The 20,613-nt window shown below is 37.2% G+C and overlaps 1 protein-coding gene across 3 annotated transcripts in view; it reads left to right on the top strand.

The window, feature by feature from the left end:
* The window catches only part of fam13a (family with sequence similarity 13 member A), an 86,235-nt gene that overhangs the window by 8,900 nt on the left and 56,722 nt on the right, over positions 1-20,613 (top strand). For all 3 annotated transcript variants that reach the window (XM_046870423.1, XM_046870433.1, XM_046870442.1), the window contains exons 3-8: positions 2,090-2,299; positions 6,253-6,430; positions 9,500-9,647; positions 10,990-11,079; positions 14,097-14,189; positions 18,763-18,971. In XM_046870423.1, coding sequence (XP_046726379.1) covers positions 2,090-2,299; positions 6,253-6,430; positions 9,500-9,647; positions 10,990-11,079; positions 14,097-14,189; positions 18,763-18,971 — 928 coding nt within the window. The remainder of the gene's footprint in view (positions 1-2,089; positions 2,300-6,252; positions 6,431-9,499; positions 9,648-10,989; positions 11,080-14,096; positions 14,190-18,762; positions 18,972-20,613) is intronic.

The raw sequence follows: 20,613 nt of genomic DNA on the forward strand, positions 1-20,613 counted from the left end.
TTTTTGATTGGAAGGTCATGGGTTTAAATCCCAGCACCACCAAGCTGCCACTGCTGGGTCCTTAAGCAAGGTCTTTAACCCTCAATTGCTCAGCTGTGTAAGTGAGATAACTGTAAGTCTCTCTGGATAAGGGCATATATAGTAGAATATTTAAATAACAATTTCTCACTTAGTTTTTTTGTGAGGCTTTTAATCTTTGCAGAATTGAGAGGTTTTTCTTCTCTTATTATAGTTTTGTCCTATTTCTTTAGTTTGCTTTTTTTTGTTTTGCTTTTTTTTAAAACCCTGCTTATGTCAAGCTTTTGCTTGTACATACATCCTGCCTCTACTTCGCCTAAAACTCTGTAAGAATGTGGTGTTTAAATACACTGAGTGATTAAGAGAAAACAGGAAACTTTAGAGTTCAGGTGAGCTTGAGATCTGTAAAATTTGACCTGCATCTTGAATGGATCAGTGATGGAGGTGGTTGTGAGCAAAGACAAAAGCTGTGGAAAAAAGAGTAAACATAATAATGGAATAAGGGTCCCCTGGTGGTCTAGTGGTTAGGATGCGGCGCTCTCACCGATGCGGCCCGGGTTCGATCCCCGGTCAGGGAACCAACCCCAACCATTAGGGTTGCACAAGCCTTAGTACCGGTCCCAAGCCCGGATAAATGGGGAGGGTTGCGTTAGGAAGGGCATCCAACGTAAAAACGTGCCAAATCAAACATGCGGATGATCCGCTGTGGCGCCCCCTAATGGGGGAAGCCGAAAGAAAGTTTAAACATAATAATGGAATAACTGTGTCTTCGCAGATGAAGCTATACGTTAGATGCATGATGTTGTCTTTATATTTGTCCAAAATATCAACATGATCTCATGCTCACAGATTTACAGCAATTTCCCTGGCTCAATTCATGCCAAACGTAGTAAAGGGGCAGTATTATTTTGTGATACGTTTTTTATATGAAACTGATTAATATGCAGATAAAGGAAATCCAAACACAAAATGGAATTTAGCACAAGTGACTAGTAGTTTAGAGTGACTACAATGACAACATTAGAATGTATTTATTAAACTGGATACAAATAAACATGATATGGACAAAGGTTTTAGGACATTTGACTTTTCCAGCCATATGTGGCTCTTCCCCAAACCGCTATCACAAAGTTGAAGGCACACATTTGTATTACACGTCTTTGTATGTGGTACCATTATATTTTACTTCACTTGAACAAGGATAATCAAACCTGTATCACGCTGTATCCTGTGCACCAAATATGCAAAACACAGACACACCCAATATTAAATAATGAACAACAAACAAAAAAGAACATTTGTGTTAGTTGTTGCATTTATTTTCTAATCCTTCTATTAATTATAGTTTACCTTGAATATAATATGATGTGAGACAAACACATGTGGTAATTACATACTTTTTTTTTCTTAGGAAATACAAACATTCACTTCCATTTATTGAATTTTCCCAGGCTGCACTTTGACCATTATGCTTTGTCAATATGTGAGCTGGCAGGTTGGGCATACTGTTATGTTAAACAGTCATATGCCAAAGTAAATAGTGCTGTGACGTTGAAGTGCCAGTTTGGACTGGACATAAACAAGCGCAATCGAAGATCTTTTGTAAACGAACACAACTGGCAGTATTTACAGTGAGTTATTAGTTCAGAAGGAGGTCATGGATGTGGACACTGGAACAAATAATATTTGAACACGTGCTAAATCAACAGTAGATTCACAACAACTTCATAGAAAGTCATATGAACACATGGCTTAAACCTTTTATTTGTAGACGATCTATCACTCTTCGTTTTTTTTATTTTTTATTAATGCACCCAAGTACAAGTACATTTTTTATTATGGTCTTAGCTACGTGACCATTCATCAGTCCCATGATAAATACTGATTATATTGTATGGTCAGGGCTCTGTTTTTCTTTCAAAGACTGCAGTCCTTTTGGTTTTCCTCTGGATGGCAGTATGACACAATGTCTAACACAGCTTCACTGTTTTAGTGTCTTACTCAGCTTGATGCTACATGATTAGTGAAAAGGTTGAAATAACATCTTTGTATGTTGTGTGTGATTTGTCAGGTCTTCAGCAGGAGGGTTTGTTTCGGGTGAGCGCCAGTGTGCGTGCTGTGGAGAGTCTCAAACAGAGGATAGACAGAGGAGAGGAGGTGGATTTTGAACAGGAGGCTGAGGTTTCCACCGTGGCCAGCTTGCTGAAGCTGTACCTGAGAGAGCTTCCTGAGGGCCTCATTCACTCCTCCATCCATAACACTCTCATACAGCTATATAACGGTGAGCAACACATTCATTCAGCCTCAGAACTGAACAATGCAACTGGGGTAGAGTGTCACTGTGAACATGCAATGGAAAAACCTCCCAAATGTATTTAATCAATATTCAGTAGGGAATAAAACATTTGGGCATATTCTGTTGTGAGAAAATAATAGGGTGGTATGAGGGAATAAAGCCAACCTGTAATGTTTTATTACAGTTCACAAACATCACCATTGAACTTTTTATTCATTTATAGTTACATTTCATGTTGTGGAACGTTAAAAAGCACAAGTTAGATCATGTTATCACCAGTGGTGGACGAAGTAGACACCATGTAGTTTAGTTACAGTTGAGATACAGTAGGTCGAATATTACTCCAATAAATGTAAAATTGTTCTCTTTCAACTTTCATTTGAGTAAAAGAACAAATCAGTTGTCACAAGACTCTTTGCTTAATCAACTCAGTTTATGTGAAAAGACTCTAATGTTACTCTTAGCACACTAATCTATTAATACAATGATATTAACAAGTCAAACACTGATTGATATCAATTAAAATGATCATAAACCCAGAACCTTCTTTTCAACTACTTCCATCATTTATTTCTCTCAAAATGTTCTGCTTGTTGTTGAACGAACGCTGAACTGAATGTTGGTAATAACTGATACACCAAGTGCCAATCAAAACTAGTTTACAACAGAGAGCGAACCTGATTGGTGGCTTGATGTGTGTTTGACCGGTTTTTATCTGCTCATAAATAAAAAGGAACGACTGATTTTGCAAAATGTCTGAGCAAAAAGTAAGAAATCTGACTGAAATATAGTGAAGTTAAAGTCTCCCTAAATAGAAATACTTCAGTAAAGTACAGGTACGCAAAAAAAGCTACTTAACTACAGTAAGGAATTACATTTAATTACTGTCCATCAATGGTTATTTCATCGTTTTTTGTTGTTGTTAATAAAACACACAAAAAAGCAACTTTACCCTCATTTACTGAGAAACCACAAAGCACAAACTCCGTTCTGAAAATGTGTGTGAAAGTTAACATTCAAAGTCTATCTCCTTGTCTTCAACTAACATTTCAAACTCATTCCATTAATTACTATCACAGAAAACAAAAAGCACATATAGTTTTAAAATCTGTTCATGTATAGATTTATGTTTAATTACACTGAATAGGTGTTTGTTTTGGCTCACTTTTTCCCACCTGAATCAGAACACCACACATACAAAGACTCAAGCACAGGGAGCTTAGTCAAGTCAAGTCAAGTCAAGTCAAGTCAAGTCAAGTCAAGTTTATTTCTATAGCACTTTTCACAACAGACATTGTCTCAAAGCATCTTTACAGAATTTAACCGTTAAGGTGAACGATGTGTATTTATCACTGATGAGCAGCCATGGTAACTGTGGCAAGGAAAAACTTCATTAGATGTTATGAGGAAGAAACCTTGAGAGGAACCAGACTCAAAAGGGGAACCCATCCTCATTTGGGTGACATCAAGAGTGTGATTATAGTCTTTAAACAATACCGAACACTGGAGAGTGAGAACTAACATGAGCACTGGAATGTAAGATTATGAGTAATGTTTTTTCTACTGTCTTATACAGTCATTTGAGATTATGAAACCAGGAGCTACTGAGCAACTCATTAAATCTTAACATTTGCGATCATAGATCCAACACCAGCTTCTCCATGCCAAAGCCTTTAAACATTTAAACAGGTTCAATGTCAAAACTGCAGATGAAGTGGGATCCAAATGGCGCTGGTACGTCGAGCTTAGCCGAAATGTCTATCAGAAACTCTATCAAGGGGAAGAAAATGCTCAATGAAGGCGTTTCTGTGAGTAAGCTCAGAGGCATTTAGCACAGATTTGTGCTCCTGATTGAGTACCCTGTGGGTATACATGATTAAATGAAGAAAAAATAAATAATCTGTTTGTCTAGGCCCTGAGCCAGTAGCTGCATTACAAAACAAATGAGTTGTAATAAAGTCCTGCCCATATTGGAAAAGAGTGTCCAGGGGAAGTACACATCAGTATGGATTTTTGAGATTTGTGAAAGCACTACAGGAGAATGATACTGATTTTAAGCAGCAAAAAAACATATCAGATAGTCAATAACACCATCCAATATCATATCACAATTTGGCAGGAACCATTAAAGTAAAATAAACAAGACTTTTTTTTTTCTATTGTTGCGAACAATATCAGGCATCCGAGTACACATACAAATGACTGTTACCTCATGCTGGTAAGCTACAGTATGTTTAATTGTTACGCAAATTAGCATTGCATTTAGTGCAAAAAATGACATCTGAGTAAGTGAACACTGAAAAGGCCTCCTGACTATACATCAGCACCTGACTTTACTAACACCCTTGTGGCTGAATGAGGACAAAATTCCACAACCACCCTCTAAAATCTAGTGGAACATCTTCCCAGAAGAGCAAATGGGAACTTAATGTGAAATGAAATGTTTGAATCTAAAGTTCGAGTTTCCACAAACTTTTTTCACTTGCAAAAATGACCTTTTCGTAATAGTGTTCCTGTAAACTCCGATGTCTCACTGGAGCCCCTTTTTGTCCCCGCATACTCCATCATGTTTTATTTCTTCCATAGAGCACGAGAGAATGCATCCAAGAGAAGTTCAGACTATTTTTGGCACCGAGTCGATAACCTGAAAGTGTCACTCTTGTTCACTTTCTCGTCCTTGTTCCCTCTTTCCGTCTCACACACATGACTGCATGAACATCCTGCACAGATGGTGCACCTGGCAGCTCTGGAAGCATTAAAGCCCTGTTTGTGTAAGGGGACAAAAAAGTAAAGTACATGCAATATTTCATTTGTTAATGCTTGTCACTGCTTGTACATGTAATAATGCCATTCAGGTGACACAATCTGGGAATTTCCATCAGAATTCTGGGCAGGAAATCAGATTAGACCAGTCATGCATTCTTGCAGAGCGGGAATCAGAGTAACTTTATGTGGCGCAGTTTGTGTAAAGTCAGCAGGAAGGTGAATGTCAATAAGTCTATAAATAATGTAGAATAATGAATAGTAGAGGTCCTTCTAGGCCAGTAGTTTATATATATATATATATATATATATATATATATATATATATATATATATATATATATATATATATATATATATATATATATATATATATATATATATATATATATATATATATATATATATATATATATATATATATATATATATGGCTGCCGCTAATGTATACATACAGTCTAGTATGGCTATTCTATTAATGTTAATAATTATATGTTAATAATAATAAACTGCGTTAATAAAAAACGACAAGCAATTTTACGTTTTGCATTTATTCCGCACCAAAATTTAACCGAACCATGAACCAAGGTACGTATCGAACCGTGAATTTTGTGTCCCCTTACACCTCTATTTATATATATATATATATATATATATATATATATATATATATATATATATATATATATATATATATATATAAAATTAGTAATTTTCTTTAGCATTTCAAGTTGTATGTTGGAAATTACGAGTTACCCATTGAAATCGAATGTAGCCCCTGGTGCTGGCTTTCTGTACTACTGACTGTCACAAGTGTGACTCAAGAGTGAATAGACGTGCACACACACACACACACACACACACGGGCATGCACGCACGCACGCACGCAAACTCGCTCTTGCTGCCACAGCTATTAAATCCCTTGTCCTTCTTCTGTTCCCAGCAACTCTGAATCAGCCTTTCCCAATTTTCTCATCCACCTTTCACCCAATTACAAAACCCATGCCGACTCTGCCTCCTAGGCCCTTCCTTTGTGATATTTTTGTCTTATTCTTTGCACTTGTTCTATAAAAGAAAATTGTTTATCTATAGTAGCTTGTAAATGGGAAGGTCTTACCATGTCGTTCCTCTTTATAATCACAGACACTGTGTATCTGTGCGTTTTTTATTTATAGAATCCAGTGAGCATGAGTTCCCCAAGACCATACAACAACTTCTGTTGAAGTTACCAGACGTCCATTACAGTGTCCTACGCTACCTGTGCCACTTCCTCACTCAGGTGGAAGAGCAGCAGTGCCACAACAGGATGACTGCATTTAACCTGGCAACCGTGTTTGGCCCAAATGTTTTCCAGTGAGTTCAGAAGCATGTTTTTTTTTTTTTTTACTTTAGTTGCCAGTCATAGTTTTAAGTAGATGTATGTTTGCCTGAACAGCATTTTTAGTTCCCAACACATCCAAGCCAAACTAAACAACAATCATTAGCAGCAGCAACAACAAATGCACATAAATGTATGTTTTTATCTTTTGAATGTAGGACATACTGCACTTGGTCTCCAGTTTCAGTACAACCCTTGTATTTGTGTATACATGTATACATTTTCTAAATGTCCCTCATTAGGGCTATTTAGTTAAGAGAGGACATTTCCTGTCAATAAAAAGTCTTGTAGTCTTCAGAAAGTGAGTATGCAGCCCTAACTAAACCCAAGGGACAGATGCATAGCTAAGATACACCGTTAATGGGGTTTAACAGCTTATTGTTTCTCCAGATAAAGCTGTAAAAGCATGCCAGGGTCGGTACACTTCAAACTAATGGGCTTGAAGCACCACCTGTCCATGGAATCACATTCATGCAGATGTTAACTGACACTAGGACATTCTACATTTGACAATACTAGTAGCCATGCAGTACAAAATAAGTGTAATTATGTTTCTGTGTCATATGATGTTATGGTACGTTTAAATTCTAGTGTATGTTATGTTGTTTTTCTATTATGTAGTAGGAGAAGTGTATTTGTGCTCAAGGAACGTTTAATAGGATTATGCCATTAAGGATTGTCCAGTATTCCAGACAATGTTTCCCCGAAAAGACAGACTAAAAACACAAAGAAGCCACTATGTACAGATTGTTCATGTTTAACAAGCTATAGTCACTAAACGGTTGTTGTTGTTTTTATGACGTTTTTAATTCAACTCCATACTTTCATTTTCTAGTTCAGTGAAATCCAGTTGACAAGTCTTCTATAATGTCCTTAGTCAACTTGAAGAGTAATATATTATTATTATTTTAATTCAATTCAATTAAAATTAATTGAATTGAATTGATTACGTTTTATTTGTATAGCGCTTTTAACAATGAACAATGTCTCAAAGCAGATAATGTAGTGATAAAAATGAATAAGATGTTCTTTATAAGTGTAGGTTTGTCTCTTTAATGCAATTATATATATTCAGTTAAGGACGGAATTACTTCACAAAAACCTTACAAAATCAATCATGAAAACTTGATGCAGTTATGAACTCTTAGACTTGTCTCCATCACAAGCATTTGTAAGGTCAGGACACTAAATTACTCAGGTGTTATTTTTAGCGTAACAAATGGTAGACCTCTGTAGCAAGTGCACTGGGCCAAAGTCACAGTGACCCAGGGTACTGTTTTTGGCTTGAAACATTGTAGTATTAACGTCATTAGACGTCACAGTTCGTCACATGTTCGTCACATGTTCCACTTTATGTCGCTAAGCAGTTAAAAGGTATTGTGCCCTTTTACCTACATAATCAGTTATAAGTAAAAATACATACACCGTTCATGAACTGTATACAGTAATGCTGTCGTCAGTGCTGGTGGTAAAAGTGGCACTTCTTATATGCAAGCTATTAACGCATTAAGCAGGGGTGTCCAATCTTTTCCACAAAAGGCCGGTGTGGGTGCAGATTTTCATTCCAACCAAGCAAGGGCCACACCTGATAGTCATTGAAAATAAATATCATTAGATTTAAACAGGTATAATTTGGTCTTGTCCTTGTTTGTTGGAATGAAAACCGGCATCCACGATGGCCCATTGTGGAAAAGATTGGACACCCTCGCACTACAGTGCTCGCTGACTCTTATCAGAGACACTAGAACATGTTACAGTAGGTATGTGTGTGTAAAAAGACGTAACCTTGTTAAGCTGCCTTGTTAGCATCTACATAGACAGTGATGTCTTTGTGTGAAGCGTCCTGTAAAAAACACTACACAGTATACTTTATATAATTACTGAGAAAACACAAACTTTGGATGTTGTAATCTTAAAAACAGCCATTACACAAAGCCTTAGCAGTCACCAAATTGCATCCTACTCTAAACTGATTTGGCGAACAGACCTGACTTGTAATATCATCACAGATCTTCGAAGATTAGAGGTTTGTTATTAGCTTTACGTTTGTTTTCACTTCGAGCTCACATCATCACCATGGAACAAATGAGCTATAGTCAAAGGTATGTTTGTGTATATAATGCTATTGCTAAATTACCCCCCATTTCAAGCTAGTGCTATTAAATGGCTTTCACTAATAAATGTTTTTAATAACGATGGTGTTGAAATGCTTGTTTTTCCCAGGAATTGTTTAAATCAGTACCCATGGTTTATCCAAGCATAATGTGAAATTGTTGAATTGTTGAAAATGAATGCTTTCTGTGGGTGATGTTAATCCACAATTATCACCTGATCTAAAACGAAAGGATAAATTGATCTGTATTTGACACTTACAATGTTCTTATATCAGAGGTGTGAAGTACAAATACTGCGTTAATGTACTTAAGTAGATTTTTCTGGTGTTAGTACTTTACTATTTATTCAACTTTTTACTTTCACTCATTCAATTTTTACACAAATATCTGTATTTTCTTCTTACATTTTCAAACCAGGCTTTAGTTTTAATCTATTTGGTGACATGATCAATGTTTTTTTCTTCTCATTGCACACTGTTTTCAGCCCATTAACCTGTTTCCTGTCATTGCACTGCTTTTTTCATTCTGCCACTGGTGTATCATTTCCTGGCTCTCACACACCACAGATGTAGGCTAGTTTACGAAGCAAACAACAAGCATGGCAGAAGGCAAAAAAGAAGTCTGGGGTTAACGTGAATGAGACAGAGGGAATCAGTGATGTAAACATGACTGAGAACAAAGACTTTCCTGATCACCTGATCATCATCTTTTCTCTGCTTGTGTTCTATATGGTGGATGTTCAGCCTGGATACATTCATCAGACAACAACTTTTGAAACTTTTAGCAGAGTCTTTTAAAACCTAAGTATCTGTATTTCTGCTTAAGTGAAGGATGTGTGTACTTTTCAATACAGAACTGTTTGGATCGTGGTGCATTGATTGCAGTAGTGTAACTGAGTGTAATGGAGTTCTGTTTCTGTTTCCTTCCTAGTGTGTCCCCTGGTTTTGAAGGCATCCAAGAGCAGGATGTCTGTAATAAGATCATGGCCAGGCTCATTGAGAAATACAGAACTATCTTTGAGCCAGACGGAGGACAGGAGCAGCCTAAAACCAAGCCTTCAAACATCATCATGGTCAAAGTGGGTGCTTAGACATGCTAATGTTCTTCATTTATCACTAAGCTTTTTTTACATTTTTTACTTCATGGAAGGCACTGAATTATATACCCAAGCAGATGGAAATGTTCATTAGCGTTTGCTCAGAGGTGGTGATTGAAAACATTTTCGAATCAAATTGCACATTAAAATTACACTAAAATGATTTATTGTTTTATAGGTCATGTAGGAATAATGTGAATAATTAAACCTCCCAGGATTGTAAATGCCACCCAGGCCACCTTATAAATGCACATCTGAGAAATGTAGAGATTCAAATGAATTTTAATAAGTAAAGTATTTATATCAATAACATGCAGTGAATGTAATAAAGCCTCCAGTCTCATGAGTGCTGTTTGAAACTGTCAGTAACTCAGATCTTTCTGTTGGATCAGTGTATGAGAAGGTTTTATAAATAGGAAAGTACTATTAAGGTTATTGTTACATAAAACATCTTAATGGTTAAAGAACTAGAGCACCTTTGTGGTACAAAAAAATACACACCTCATGTCTGCTTGCATGATTACATGTTTTCATATGAGATCAGCTTTTTTTCTGCATAATTTCTGCACAGTGACATGCCATGCACCCAAAAAGAGCTAAGAAATACAGGAATGTTCTGAAAATGTGATGTACCTAAAAATGCAATCAAGGCATGTTTTGGAGAGATTTCTTCTATGTGAAGGCAAACCTGCATTTTTTCTCCCCAGTTTAAAAAAAAAAAAAGCCCCAAAAATATTCAACCAAGTATGAAAATGCCCCAAGGACAAAAATACCAGAAATATATTTTATAATATTTTATATACAAGCATAATAGTTATTCAAATGGGCTTCAGACTTTTTTTTTTTTGACATTTTTAATTTTGAGCATCTATACCGTAAACATAACATAAGAACTGGTTTTCTCACCTACTTACATTGTATAGTTGCATAGTGCATGACGGGAAGTCACCTTGACACTTTGGTAATGGCACACTGAAGCACAAGATGTGGGCTCCTGTTTAGCTGACACAGACTAGGGCAAGATAGATCAGACAAGCATGAACCCATTGCTCCAAATGTTTTGGAAAGATAGATATTAGAACATACAGTTTACTACGAAGAGCCAAACCGACCACCTGGGTTAAACCAAAGAACCTGTTATGACCTTGTTCTGGTGATGGATATTTCATGGCTACTGATCTATTGAGTCCTATATTAATTCAGCATTTCATTTCAGGGTAAATGAAGCAACAGCACATACCTGTGCCTTATGTCCTTGTTAAGCATTGTCAGTGAAGACTGCTGAGCTCATGTGAACTCTTTGCAATTATTGTTTTGTTCCCAGGAGGCCCACATGGACGTGACGTACACTGATAGCATGTCAACATCCTTTCCAACACCAAAAGCACCTATTCCACTTCCCAGAAAGAAGAAGGTACACATGTCTGTCTGTGTTTTGTTTTTGTTTTTTGTCCCTGTATATTTGTACACCATTTGCAATCATGCCTGATGCCAGTGTGTTGTTTGTACTGTAAATGTACTGTAAATGAGGCAAAGTAACCTGGAATGACCTGTACAGCCATATATATATATATATATATATATATATATATATATATATATATATATATATATATATATATCACCCAGTCAGAAGTTTAAAGTTTCCTTCCCTGAGCTTTCCTGTTCCAATACACTGTAAATTATGACCCTCCAGGGTGAGGTGAGTGCAGCAGTGCAGCAGAAAAAAAATCAGTGCAGCTTATAAATAGAGTTGTTCACAGGGCCTAGTTTTTACTCCTTGCTTATTTTGCAAGCTGTGTATTCTGAACTTGTTGTGATTGCTTGATTTAGCCGAACTTTTTTAACATTGTGTTTTGTGCTTTTCAGCGTAAAAATGTTAATATATACTGTAGAATTATTATTTTTAATAATATATATATTTTTTTACAGTTGCAAATGCAAATTAATTCATATTCAGTGCCATATTCTGCACAATTATTTGCTCATAAATAAACCTTAACCTTAAAATATATCGTGTTTGGATTTTGAAAAGGAATCTGTGGTTTGATGAGACCTGTTCCGACCTTTGTGGCTTTTGCACAAAGCTATACATATGGTAGAAACACAAGATCTTTGCATTAAAGCATCCTGGTTGTAGCATCATGCAGTGGGAATGCTCTTCATCAGGAAGGATTAAAAAACTTCTCAGGTTTAAGTGGAAGAGAGCCAAATACAGGACAATCCTAGAAACACTGGGCACTGGACACCAAAGCTGCACTTGAGTGGTTCATAACCAGGAAATGTTTTAGAATGGCCAAGTCAAGACCCTCAGTCTGATTGAGGACTTGTGGCAATATTCAAAAATTGATGTTCAACAAATAATCAGTGGGGAAAAAACTTTACAAAGAAAACATTGTTGTGGCAAGACACTAGATATGGAAGCTGACAAGCAAAATGCATAATGTGTTTGGTTCCATATCAACAGCCTAAAGATCCATGAAGTTATTGAGCAACTCAAATACTTTTAGGACGGATTTGGACTGTAATTAATATCAACAGTATACTATAATGCCGCAGGACCAGAGGTTGCATTAACACTTCTTCTTTTAAGCATCTATTACTGAACAGAACAACTCAACAAAGGTTTCTTCATCATACCATCTCAGGGAGTTTTTCCTTGTCACAGTTACCACTGGCTCGCTCTTTAGGAGTCAACTTAGAATTATAAGGAAAAAACTCAAAGGCACTAAACTTATAGGCACTATTTTATAAAACTTCATAACCACTTTATCTCTGTAAAGCTGTTTTGAGACAATGTCAAGTGTTAGTACAACCTATACAAATAAACATTGATAGAATTTTCAAGAGCAACTAAAATGTATCTGTTAATACCAGTGAATAATATATAATATACAATATACATGGAAGTCAAACTCATGAAAAAACATTTTTTGAAGCATTTTCCTTGCTTCACATTGTGCCATGTCGAAGGCTGTGTTCAGAAATCAGTTTACACACTGTATCTTTTAACACTGTAAATGAGCCTGAAACTCATCCCCATCACCAGCTTCATCACAAAATATGTCCATGGACTGCCAATTTTTACACAAAATAACATTTAAACATGTCATCATGCTCTGAGCACTTTTAATCCATGGATGGTAATCAGTGAGATAAAGGGAATAGGAATCTTTAGCTATAAGTCTTAATCCATAGCTATGTAAATTGGGGACATCGTGTTTCTTCTTCTTTTTTCCGCTGCTCCCATTTGATGTCGGCACTGCCCTTCCTCTTATTCACACATATGTACTCTGTCTTACTCCTACCGACTTTCATTCCCCTTATCTCCAGCGCGTACCTCCACCTCTCCAGGCTTTTCTTAACCGGCTCCCTACTCTCACCACAAATCATATCATCCGCAAACATTATAGTCCATGGGGACTCCTGTCTGAACTCGTCTGTCAACTTGTCCATCACCACTGCAAAAAGGAAAGGGCTCAGAGCCGATTCTTGATGCAGTCGAACCTTCACCTTGAACCAGTCTGTCATTCTTACTGCACACTTCACTGCTGTCACACTGTCCTCATACATGTCCTACACCAACCTCACATACTTCTCTGACACACACGATGGCCTTATACAATACCACAATTCCTCTCTTGGCACTCTGTCGTATGCTTTCTCTAAATCCACAAACACACAATGCAACTCCTTCTGACCTTCTCTATACTTCTCCATCAACATTCTCAAAGCAAATAATGCATCCATAGTGCTTTTCCTTCGCATGAAACCATAACCATACTGTTATACAGCTGGTCACAGCCTGGCTTCCACTACTCTTTCCTATAATGTCATGCTGTGACTGATCAGATTTATTCCCCTGTAGTTACTGCAGGTCTGCACATCTCCCTTATTCTTATGCACTCCTTCTCTATTCCTCAGGCATCCTTCAAAATCTTGTTAAACAATCTTGTTAAAAACTTCACTGCCATCTCTCCTAAACATCTCCACGCTTCTACTGGTATGTCCTCTGGTCCAACCGACTTTCCACTCTTCATCCTCTAAATCGCTGCTCTCACTTCCTCCTTACTAGTCCTATCCACTTCCTGATTCACCATCTCCACATCATCCAACCTTCTATCGATCTCTCTCATTTTCCTCATTTATCAGCTTCTTAAAATACTCCCTCCATCTTCTCAACACACTCTCTTCACTAAATTTCCATCTGCAGCCTTCATTGCTCTAACTTGCAGCACATCCTTCCCAGCTCGGTCCCTCTGCCTGGCAAATCAGTATTTCAGCAATATTTCCCTTCCTTTTAAATCTTTTTGGAAAGGTTAATGTTTACAGCCATACATGTCAGGATGCAAAAGTTTGTTGCTGCTGACTGATTTTATTGACCCATAGATCACTTAATAATCTTCCATTGATCACTTCCTGTTTTGTCAGGCCACACAGAGCAGTCCGGTTGTGGACAAGATCTCACCAAGAGAAAAAGAGTCGAGCGTGAGAACCCCAGTTCCCACCCCGAGAAAAAAGAAGGTAACAATTATATTTATTTTAAATATGGCAGGAAAAACGGAGATACCAGAAAAGCATGGTTTTATTTTGGTAAATTATTTATTTATGGATTTATTTGATTGAAGGTATATGGAAAGAATGTTTTCCCTTGCTACAATGAGATATACAAATCCAAATCCAAATATACACCTTCATTTTTCCAACCAAATTTTGTAAACAGACAAATTAAAAGCACTTGGTTTATAAAATGGTTTATGACTGTTTTTTGTCATGATCACATGGAGCTAACTAGTATTATTTATACCACTTCCCATCAGCCTTATCATTTGTGCGTTAATGCTCCAGACAGTCTCTGATACCTGTGGACTGCTCACATGACTTTGATGCTGTTTTCGGAAAAAAACTGAGAAATCGGCTATTTCACAACATCTGAGGCCACCTTGCTAGATAGCAGTGTATGCTGTGTTTTCATACGGGACGTGAAATTTAAAACTGTTTACTTAGATTAGCGTTGTACAGCTCATCTTGCTGAGCTGCCCTAGATAAGGCCTGCAGGACATCATTGCAGTAACTCATAACCAGGGCAGCGATCGATTGGGAAATGCTGATGGGAAAAAAGCAAAAAGAGATGGCTGTGAAAAGTAAGACCTGCTCCAGCTGAGGAGATCGCTGAAGGGCTCGGTGAAATAATTCAAATCAGCACGTAGCACAAGTTGAACTGGGTTATTTAAGTTACACTTTTATTTTTAAGTTTCTTACAAAAGAAAGAAACAATACTGCTGAGTCATGAGTCGCTGTTTGTTCTGGACATAGACATAGATAACATTAATTGCATTATTATTACTCTTAATATAATAGCATGTTGCAGTTCTTTTTTTTTTTTACAAAAGCTACAATTCAGGGATTGTAATTTTTACATTGATATTTTTTATACATTTTTTATCAAATTGCATCTGTTTGCATTATTTTAACAAATATGGAATATTATTTTTATGACTCGTCTTGTCTACAGAACGTGCTATGGAACGTGACCGCGATTTCCTCTTTGGCCACAATAAACACTTTAGATTGCATGTAGGTTACAGTCCTAATTCAACATTTTCATTTCAATGCAGGCCCACTAGCACAATCAAACACTATCAACAGAAGCTATATACACATCAAAATGCCTATAGGCATTTGTGTGGTGCTTAATAACCTTGAGATGTACATTATTACATCACACCATGGCACTGTTTTTTTTTAGCATTTAGCAGATACCCTTATCCAGAGCGACTGTCAAAGTTGTATCAATCAATAAATCAACACTGGTTCACTAGGTTGCAGACTTACCATACCATCACCCCAAACTCTGTTGGGAGGAATTATAGCATATTTTTTTTATATACATAAATACATAAAACAAACTAGTTTAAGTGTTTTTGCTCAGACATCTAGGGGAAGTTTATTCCACCACCTCAGGGCCAGAAAAGAAAAAGTGGCAAACCATAAACGTACACTTGTTCTAACATGGAATCATTACTAGTAAAAAGCTCACACAGGAATTTGTATGATGGATGATCTACATAATCTAAACCCAATAATACAAAAACACCATTCAGCATCATTGTTAATGTGGTGTAGTTTTCCGTAAAAGGTTACTTTCCAAAAACAGCATTGCTTTTGTTTTATACCTTGATTTGAGTTGTGGGAATTGCAATAACCAAACAGGCTGTAAAGTAACTCAGGCTGCCTGATTGTTGTTTTCTGTCTTATTTATATCAATATGACTTTATAGATTTATTTATAGATTTATTTATTGCTCACATTCTGTTAACCTGAAAAGTGGCTGCAATGCTTTTTTACTCAAGGTCATGCTATAAAGATGATTGTCAAAGCTAACATTGATACAAATGTTGAAAAGAATATTGCAGACAAAACTGGGCTAAGCAAACAGCAAAACAGAGTAAACCTTTCTTAAACCTGTACTTTCGTTTTTCTTCAATTTCTCAGGACCTGAAAGTAGCGGCTGGGAGTTTTACAGGAATTTACTGGATGCTATAAAAGTTGCAAAACTGTTAAAAGAGTTTTACAACTTCCCTTTAATTTTAGCTGTATGTGCAAAAGGAAATAACAATAGAATAAAACTGCTACTGGATAGGGATTATCATTTAAATAAATTGATATCATTTTCATTCCTTATTCTTTATAATATAGTTAAAATAAGGTACTATTTTTGTAAACATTTTTGCATAAAGAATACAGCACATTTATTTATATCCATTATTGGCTGCGGCCCAGGTTTGATCCCTGGTCAGGGAACCGACCCCAGCCATTAGGGTTGCACAAGCCAGTGCACTCTTAGTGCCATTCCCAAGCCCGGATAAAAAAGGAGGGTTGCATTAGGAAGGGCATCCAGCGTAAAAACATGTGCCAAATCGAACATGCGGATCATGAATACGGATGATCCGCTGTGGCGACCCCTAATGGGAGAAGCCAAAAGAACGTTTATTGGGGTTAATTTATTCTTTCAGACACTATAAATAAATATTTATTCATAAATATTTATTCGTAAAGACAGACAGACAGACAGGCAGGCAGGCAGGCAGGCAGGCAGGCAGGCAGGCAGATAGATAGATAGATAGATAGATAGATAGATAGATAGATAGATAGATAGATAGATAGATAGATAGATAGATAGATAGATAGATAGATAGATAGATAGATAGATAGATAGATATGCAAATTTAATGTAAGAATTAGATATTTAAAAAAAAATAAAAACAAAAATAACAGTTGCCTTATGAGTTACAACCCCAGGAACTTTCAATGTTTCAGCCCCTTCTCTTTTGGAGTAAAGAAAACAAAGAAAGTATTCTAACTATTTTATTTGTAAGATTTATAGATTTATTTTATTTAATCTAATTTATTTAAAATTTATTAACAATCAAATCCATAAATGAGTAGACACTTCATACTACCTAGAGCCTATAATAGTCAAACATGGAACAATATGACTAAGAAGCTATGAATTGAAGTATTATTACTAGAACTACCAGCAAAGCAATCATTACCCCTGTTTGCATATTAAAGCTCTGCTTATGCCCGAATACTTTGATACTTTATGAATAAAGAATCAACCGATTATAATTGCTGTATAAATAAAAAGACCGTAATTAACCCTGCAATCCAAACGTGTTCCTTAAAACTAAATATTATGGCAAATAAGACTGTATCCAGCCAGTTGTCCATCCCTTTTACTGATATCAGGGCTTTGTGTATCAGTCGAAAACTCAACCCTGATCTAATACCGACATCCTCTAAGTACTCGAGCCAGCTGTCGCACTTCTGCTGCCAAGTCATGCTAGACATTTGAGATACAATGTTCAAAATCTGTGTCATGTCACTTAACGCATGGCAAAAAAATATTTTATTGAATTGGATCTTAAAATATATCAGATACAATCCAAAACTGATCTTGGACTGGAAATGTCTAGAATGGTAAGGTCCAAATCTCAAATGTAAATTTGTTTACAATTTTTGAGCAGGGTTTGAGGAGTACATCAATTACACAGAATTAAAAAGCCTAATCTGCAGGTCAGGGAAGTATTGAAAGCAGCAATATGTAACTTTTTGTAAGAATTGTATATGTACCATTGTATGTATACATCACTCTAGTAGACATTTAGTAGTAGTAAGTAACATGAATTGTAATTGTTTTTAAGTAATAGCCAAAGATTTACTTGTAGCAGCAGTAGTTGTGCAACTGTCTTGTGTCTTAAAACAAAACTGGTGTTTCATAGTAATATATCAAATTCAGTTTCACAAAAACATTGCATTACACAATGTGGTCTGGCGGTTGTGAAATTTGTAGCAGGCTGCAAGTTGCAGCTTCGGCGACGAATTCAGGGCGAAGTTTATGTTTGTGCATTTTCGTACAATTACATTTGTATGAAATCGAACAAACTCGTCCACACATGACCGATTCTGAACCGTATTCACTTGTTTGGTAGTTGTGTGTTTGTGATTAACACGGTCCTGTTCACTGTTTTCTCCATTCTACTGAAATATAGACACCCAAGTCAGCCATGATCTGACTCCGCACTCCCATGTGTGGTATGGGGGTCAGACTAATCCCATGTATCTCTTTGGCATCACAAACCATGGTGGTCTTGATTTTCGGATAGACTCGAGCTACACATGTGTGTAGATATGCAGCAAGAGTAAGTGAACTCTGACTTTACTGTCGGCATGATTACAACTTCTTCTGCGTTCGTATCTGCATTTGTATCAGTGTTTTTGCATTGATCTAAGCTCTATTTAATGGAAGGCAATGATGATAGAGGAGATAAGATAAGATTTTTTCCGTTTAACTGCCTCAGGATTACAGGCAATTTTGTTTCAAAGGCGAAGAAAAAAATATCTGCTGCTTCCTCTTTCAAGTACTTCCTTCCTTCTGGTGAAGGAATCCTGGAGTGTGTGGCTTGCCCAAAAACAAGCACAAGGCTCATGTTTAGGTTTTGGCGCAATGTAAATCCAGATTTAGTGTGTGTTTGAGTTCTAACTCAAGTGTATCTAACACTCAGCACTCCCTCTCCCTCTCTCTCTCGATTAGGTGAAGAGGGTAAGAGGTGAAGCAGCACCGAGATCAGTACCCCAGCCTGTTCCTTCGACAGGTCTTCCTTTTTCTAGACATTTAGCGAAGTCTCCAGAGCACACAGCAGACTGTCGACTTCATACCCTGGGCTGGAGCTCTCAGGAGGAAAACATGGATCTGAACCCTCCCAAACTCAACCCCATCGGGAGCATGGACACAGTGAGAAGGTGAGTGTGTGTTAGACTTATCATAACCTAACAGTGTGTTTCCTATACATATTGTAGATAAGACTCTAGATAAGAGAGAGAGAAGGCACGCCTGAAGTTATAGTTCTAGCAATGCATACTTCCTGCAAGCAAATTTGTGACCACACCAAAAAAAATACTAACTTGATTTTTCAAAAAAATGTTTAAGCACTTGTTTAAACTACAATAAACTTCTTGGATGGTTGGTTTAGACTATCCATCATAACTAAAAACTAATACATTTCATTGGTTCACTGTAGTAACTGAATTATTCATTTTTAATTTTCATTTTAATTCATTCATAATTCAGTTAGTGGATAACATACTTAAAAAGGAATAAACATGCTAATATGGCAACATAGAAAAACATCCCTTGGTCCCCCTTTTGCTGCTAAATCAGTTCGGACCCGTCAAACATCAACAGCATTCACTTCTTCAGCAGTTTGAGCTACAGGAGCTCGTCTGTTGGATCAGACCACACGGTCCAGCCTTTGCTTCCTATGTGCATCAGTGAGCCTCTGACAACTGCAGACTGGGAACACCACACAAGAGCTGCATTGTTGGAGCAACACAGTCTCACCCCACATCGTCACATATCGACGCTGTGGATGTTGCGTCGGACGGCGTCCACATCCGACGCCGAGGGTACCCCCTTCGCGTCGCTTTTCGACGTAGAGGGACGGGAAACCCTTCGCTTCGCTTTTTGACGCAGATGGACGGAACCCCGTTTGCGGGTTACGGTTAGGGTTTGGGTTAGGGTTAGGGTTCGGGTTAGGGTTAGGGTTAGGGTTTGGGTTAGGGTTTGGGTTAGGGTTAGGGCTACGGACATCTTCAGGATTTTTCGAAATTTAAAATTATTCCTGTACACTTATTATGATAGATAATACTTTATTCAGTGTATAGGACAGCGATCTGCGTTGAAAAGTGTAGCACACGGGCTCTCAACCATCTGCGTCGAAAAGCGAGGCGAAGGGAGGTACCGTCTCTCTACGTCAAAAAGCGACGCGAAGGGGGTACCCTCGGCGTCGGATGTGGACGCCGTCCGACGCAACATCCACAGCGTCGATATGTGACGCTGTGGGGTGAGACTGCCCTGGTTGGAGATGCTCTGACCCAGTCATCTAGCTATCACAATCTGGCCCTCGTCAAACTCGCACAAATCTTTACGCTTGCCTATTTTCCTGCTTTTAACACGTCAACTTTGAGGAAAACATTTTCACCTGCTTCCTGCTAATATCCCACCCACTAACAGGTGCCATAATTAAGAGATAATAAGTGTTATTTACTTCACCGCATATAATGTTATAATGTCATAATGTTATGCCTGATCGGTGTATAACATTAGGTAGCGTATACTGTGCAGCTAATGTCATTTATTCTTGAAAAATGCTTGTGTTATAAATCAATACAAGTATGTCTTGCTTCAGAAAGAGCCTGTGAAGCATACTGTTTGCAAACAGGGATCATTTAATCAAAGAAAACACAATCACGTCCGATTAGATTTTTGTATGCATATGCAAAGGGCAACACAGATTAAGCATCCAACCTCATAACCAAATACAGTACTAGGAATTTCTCATTTCTCATTGGCATGTGGAAAGAGCAAGGTGATCTAAAGGCTTGT

The sequence above is a fragment of the Silurus meridionalis genome, chromosome 2, assembly GCF_014805685.1.
Source record: "Silurus meridionalis isolate SWU-2019-XX chromosome 2, ASM1480568v1, whole genome shotgun sequence".
In the NCBI taxonomy this organism is placed as follows: domain Eukaryota; kingdom Metazoa; phylum Chordata; class Actinopteri; order Siluriformes; family Siluridae; genus Silurus; species Silurus meridionalis.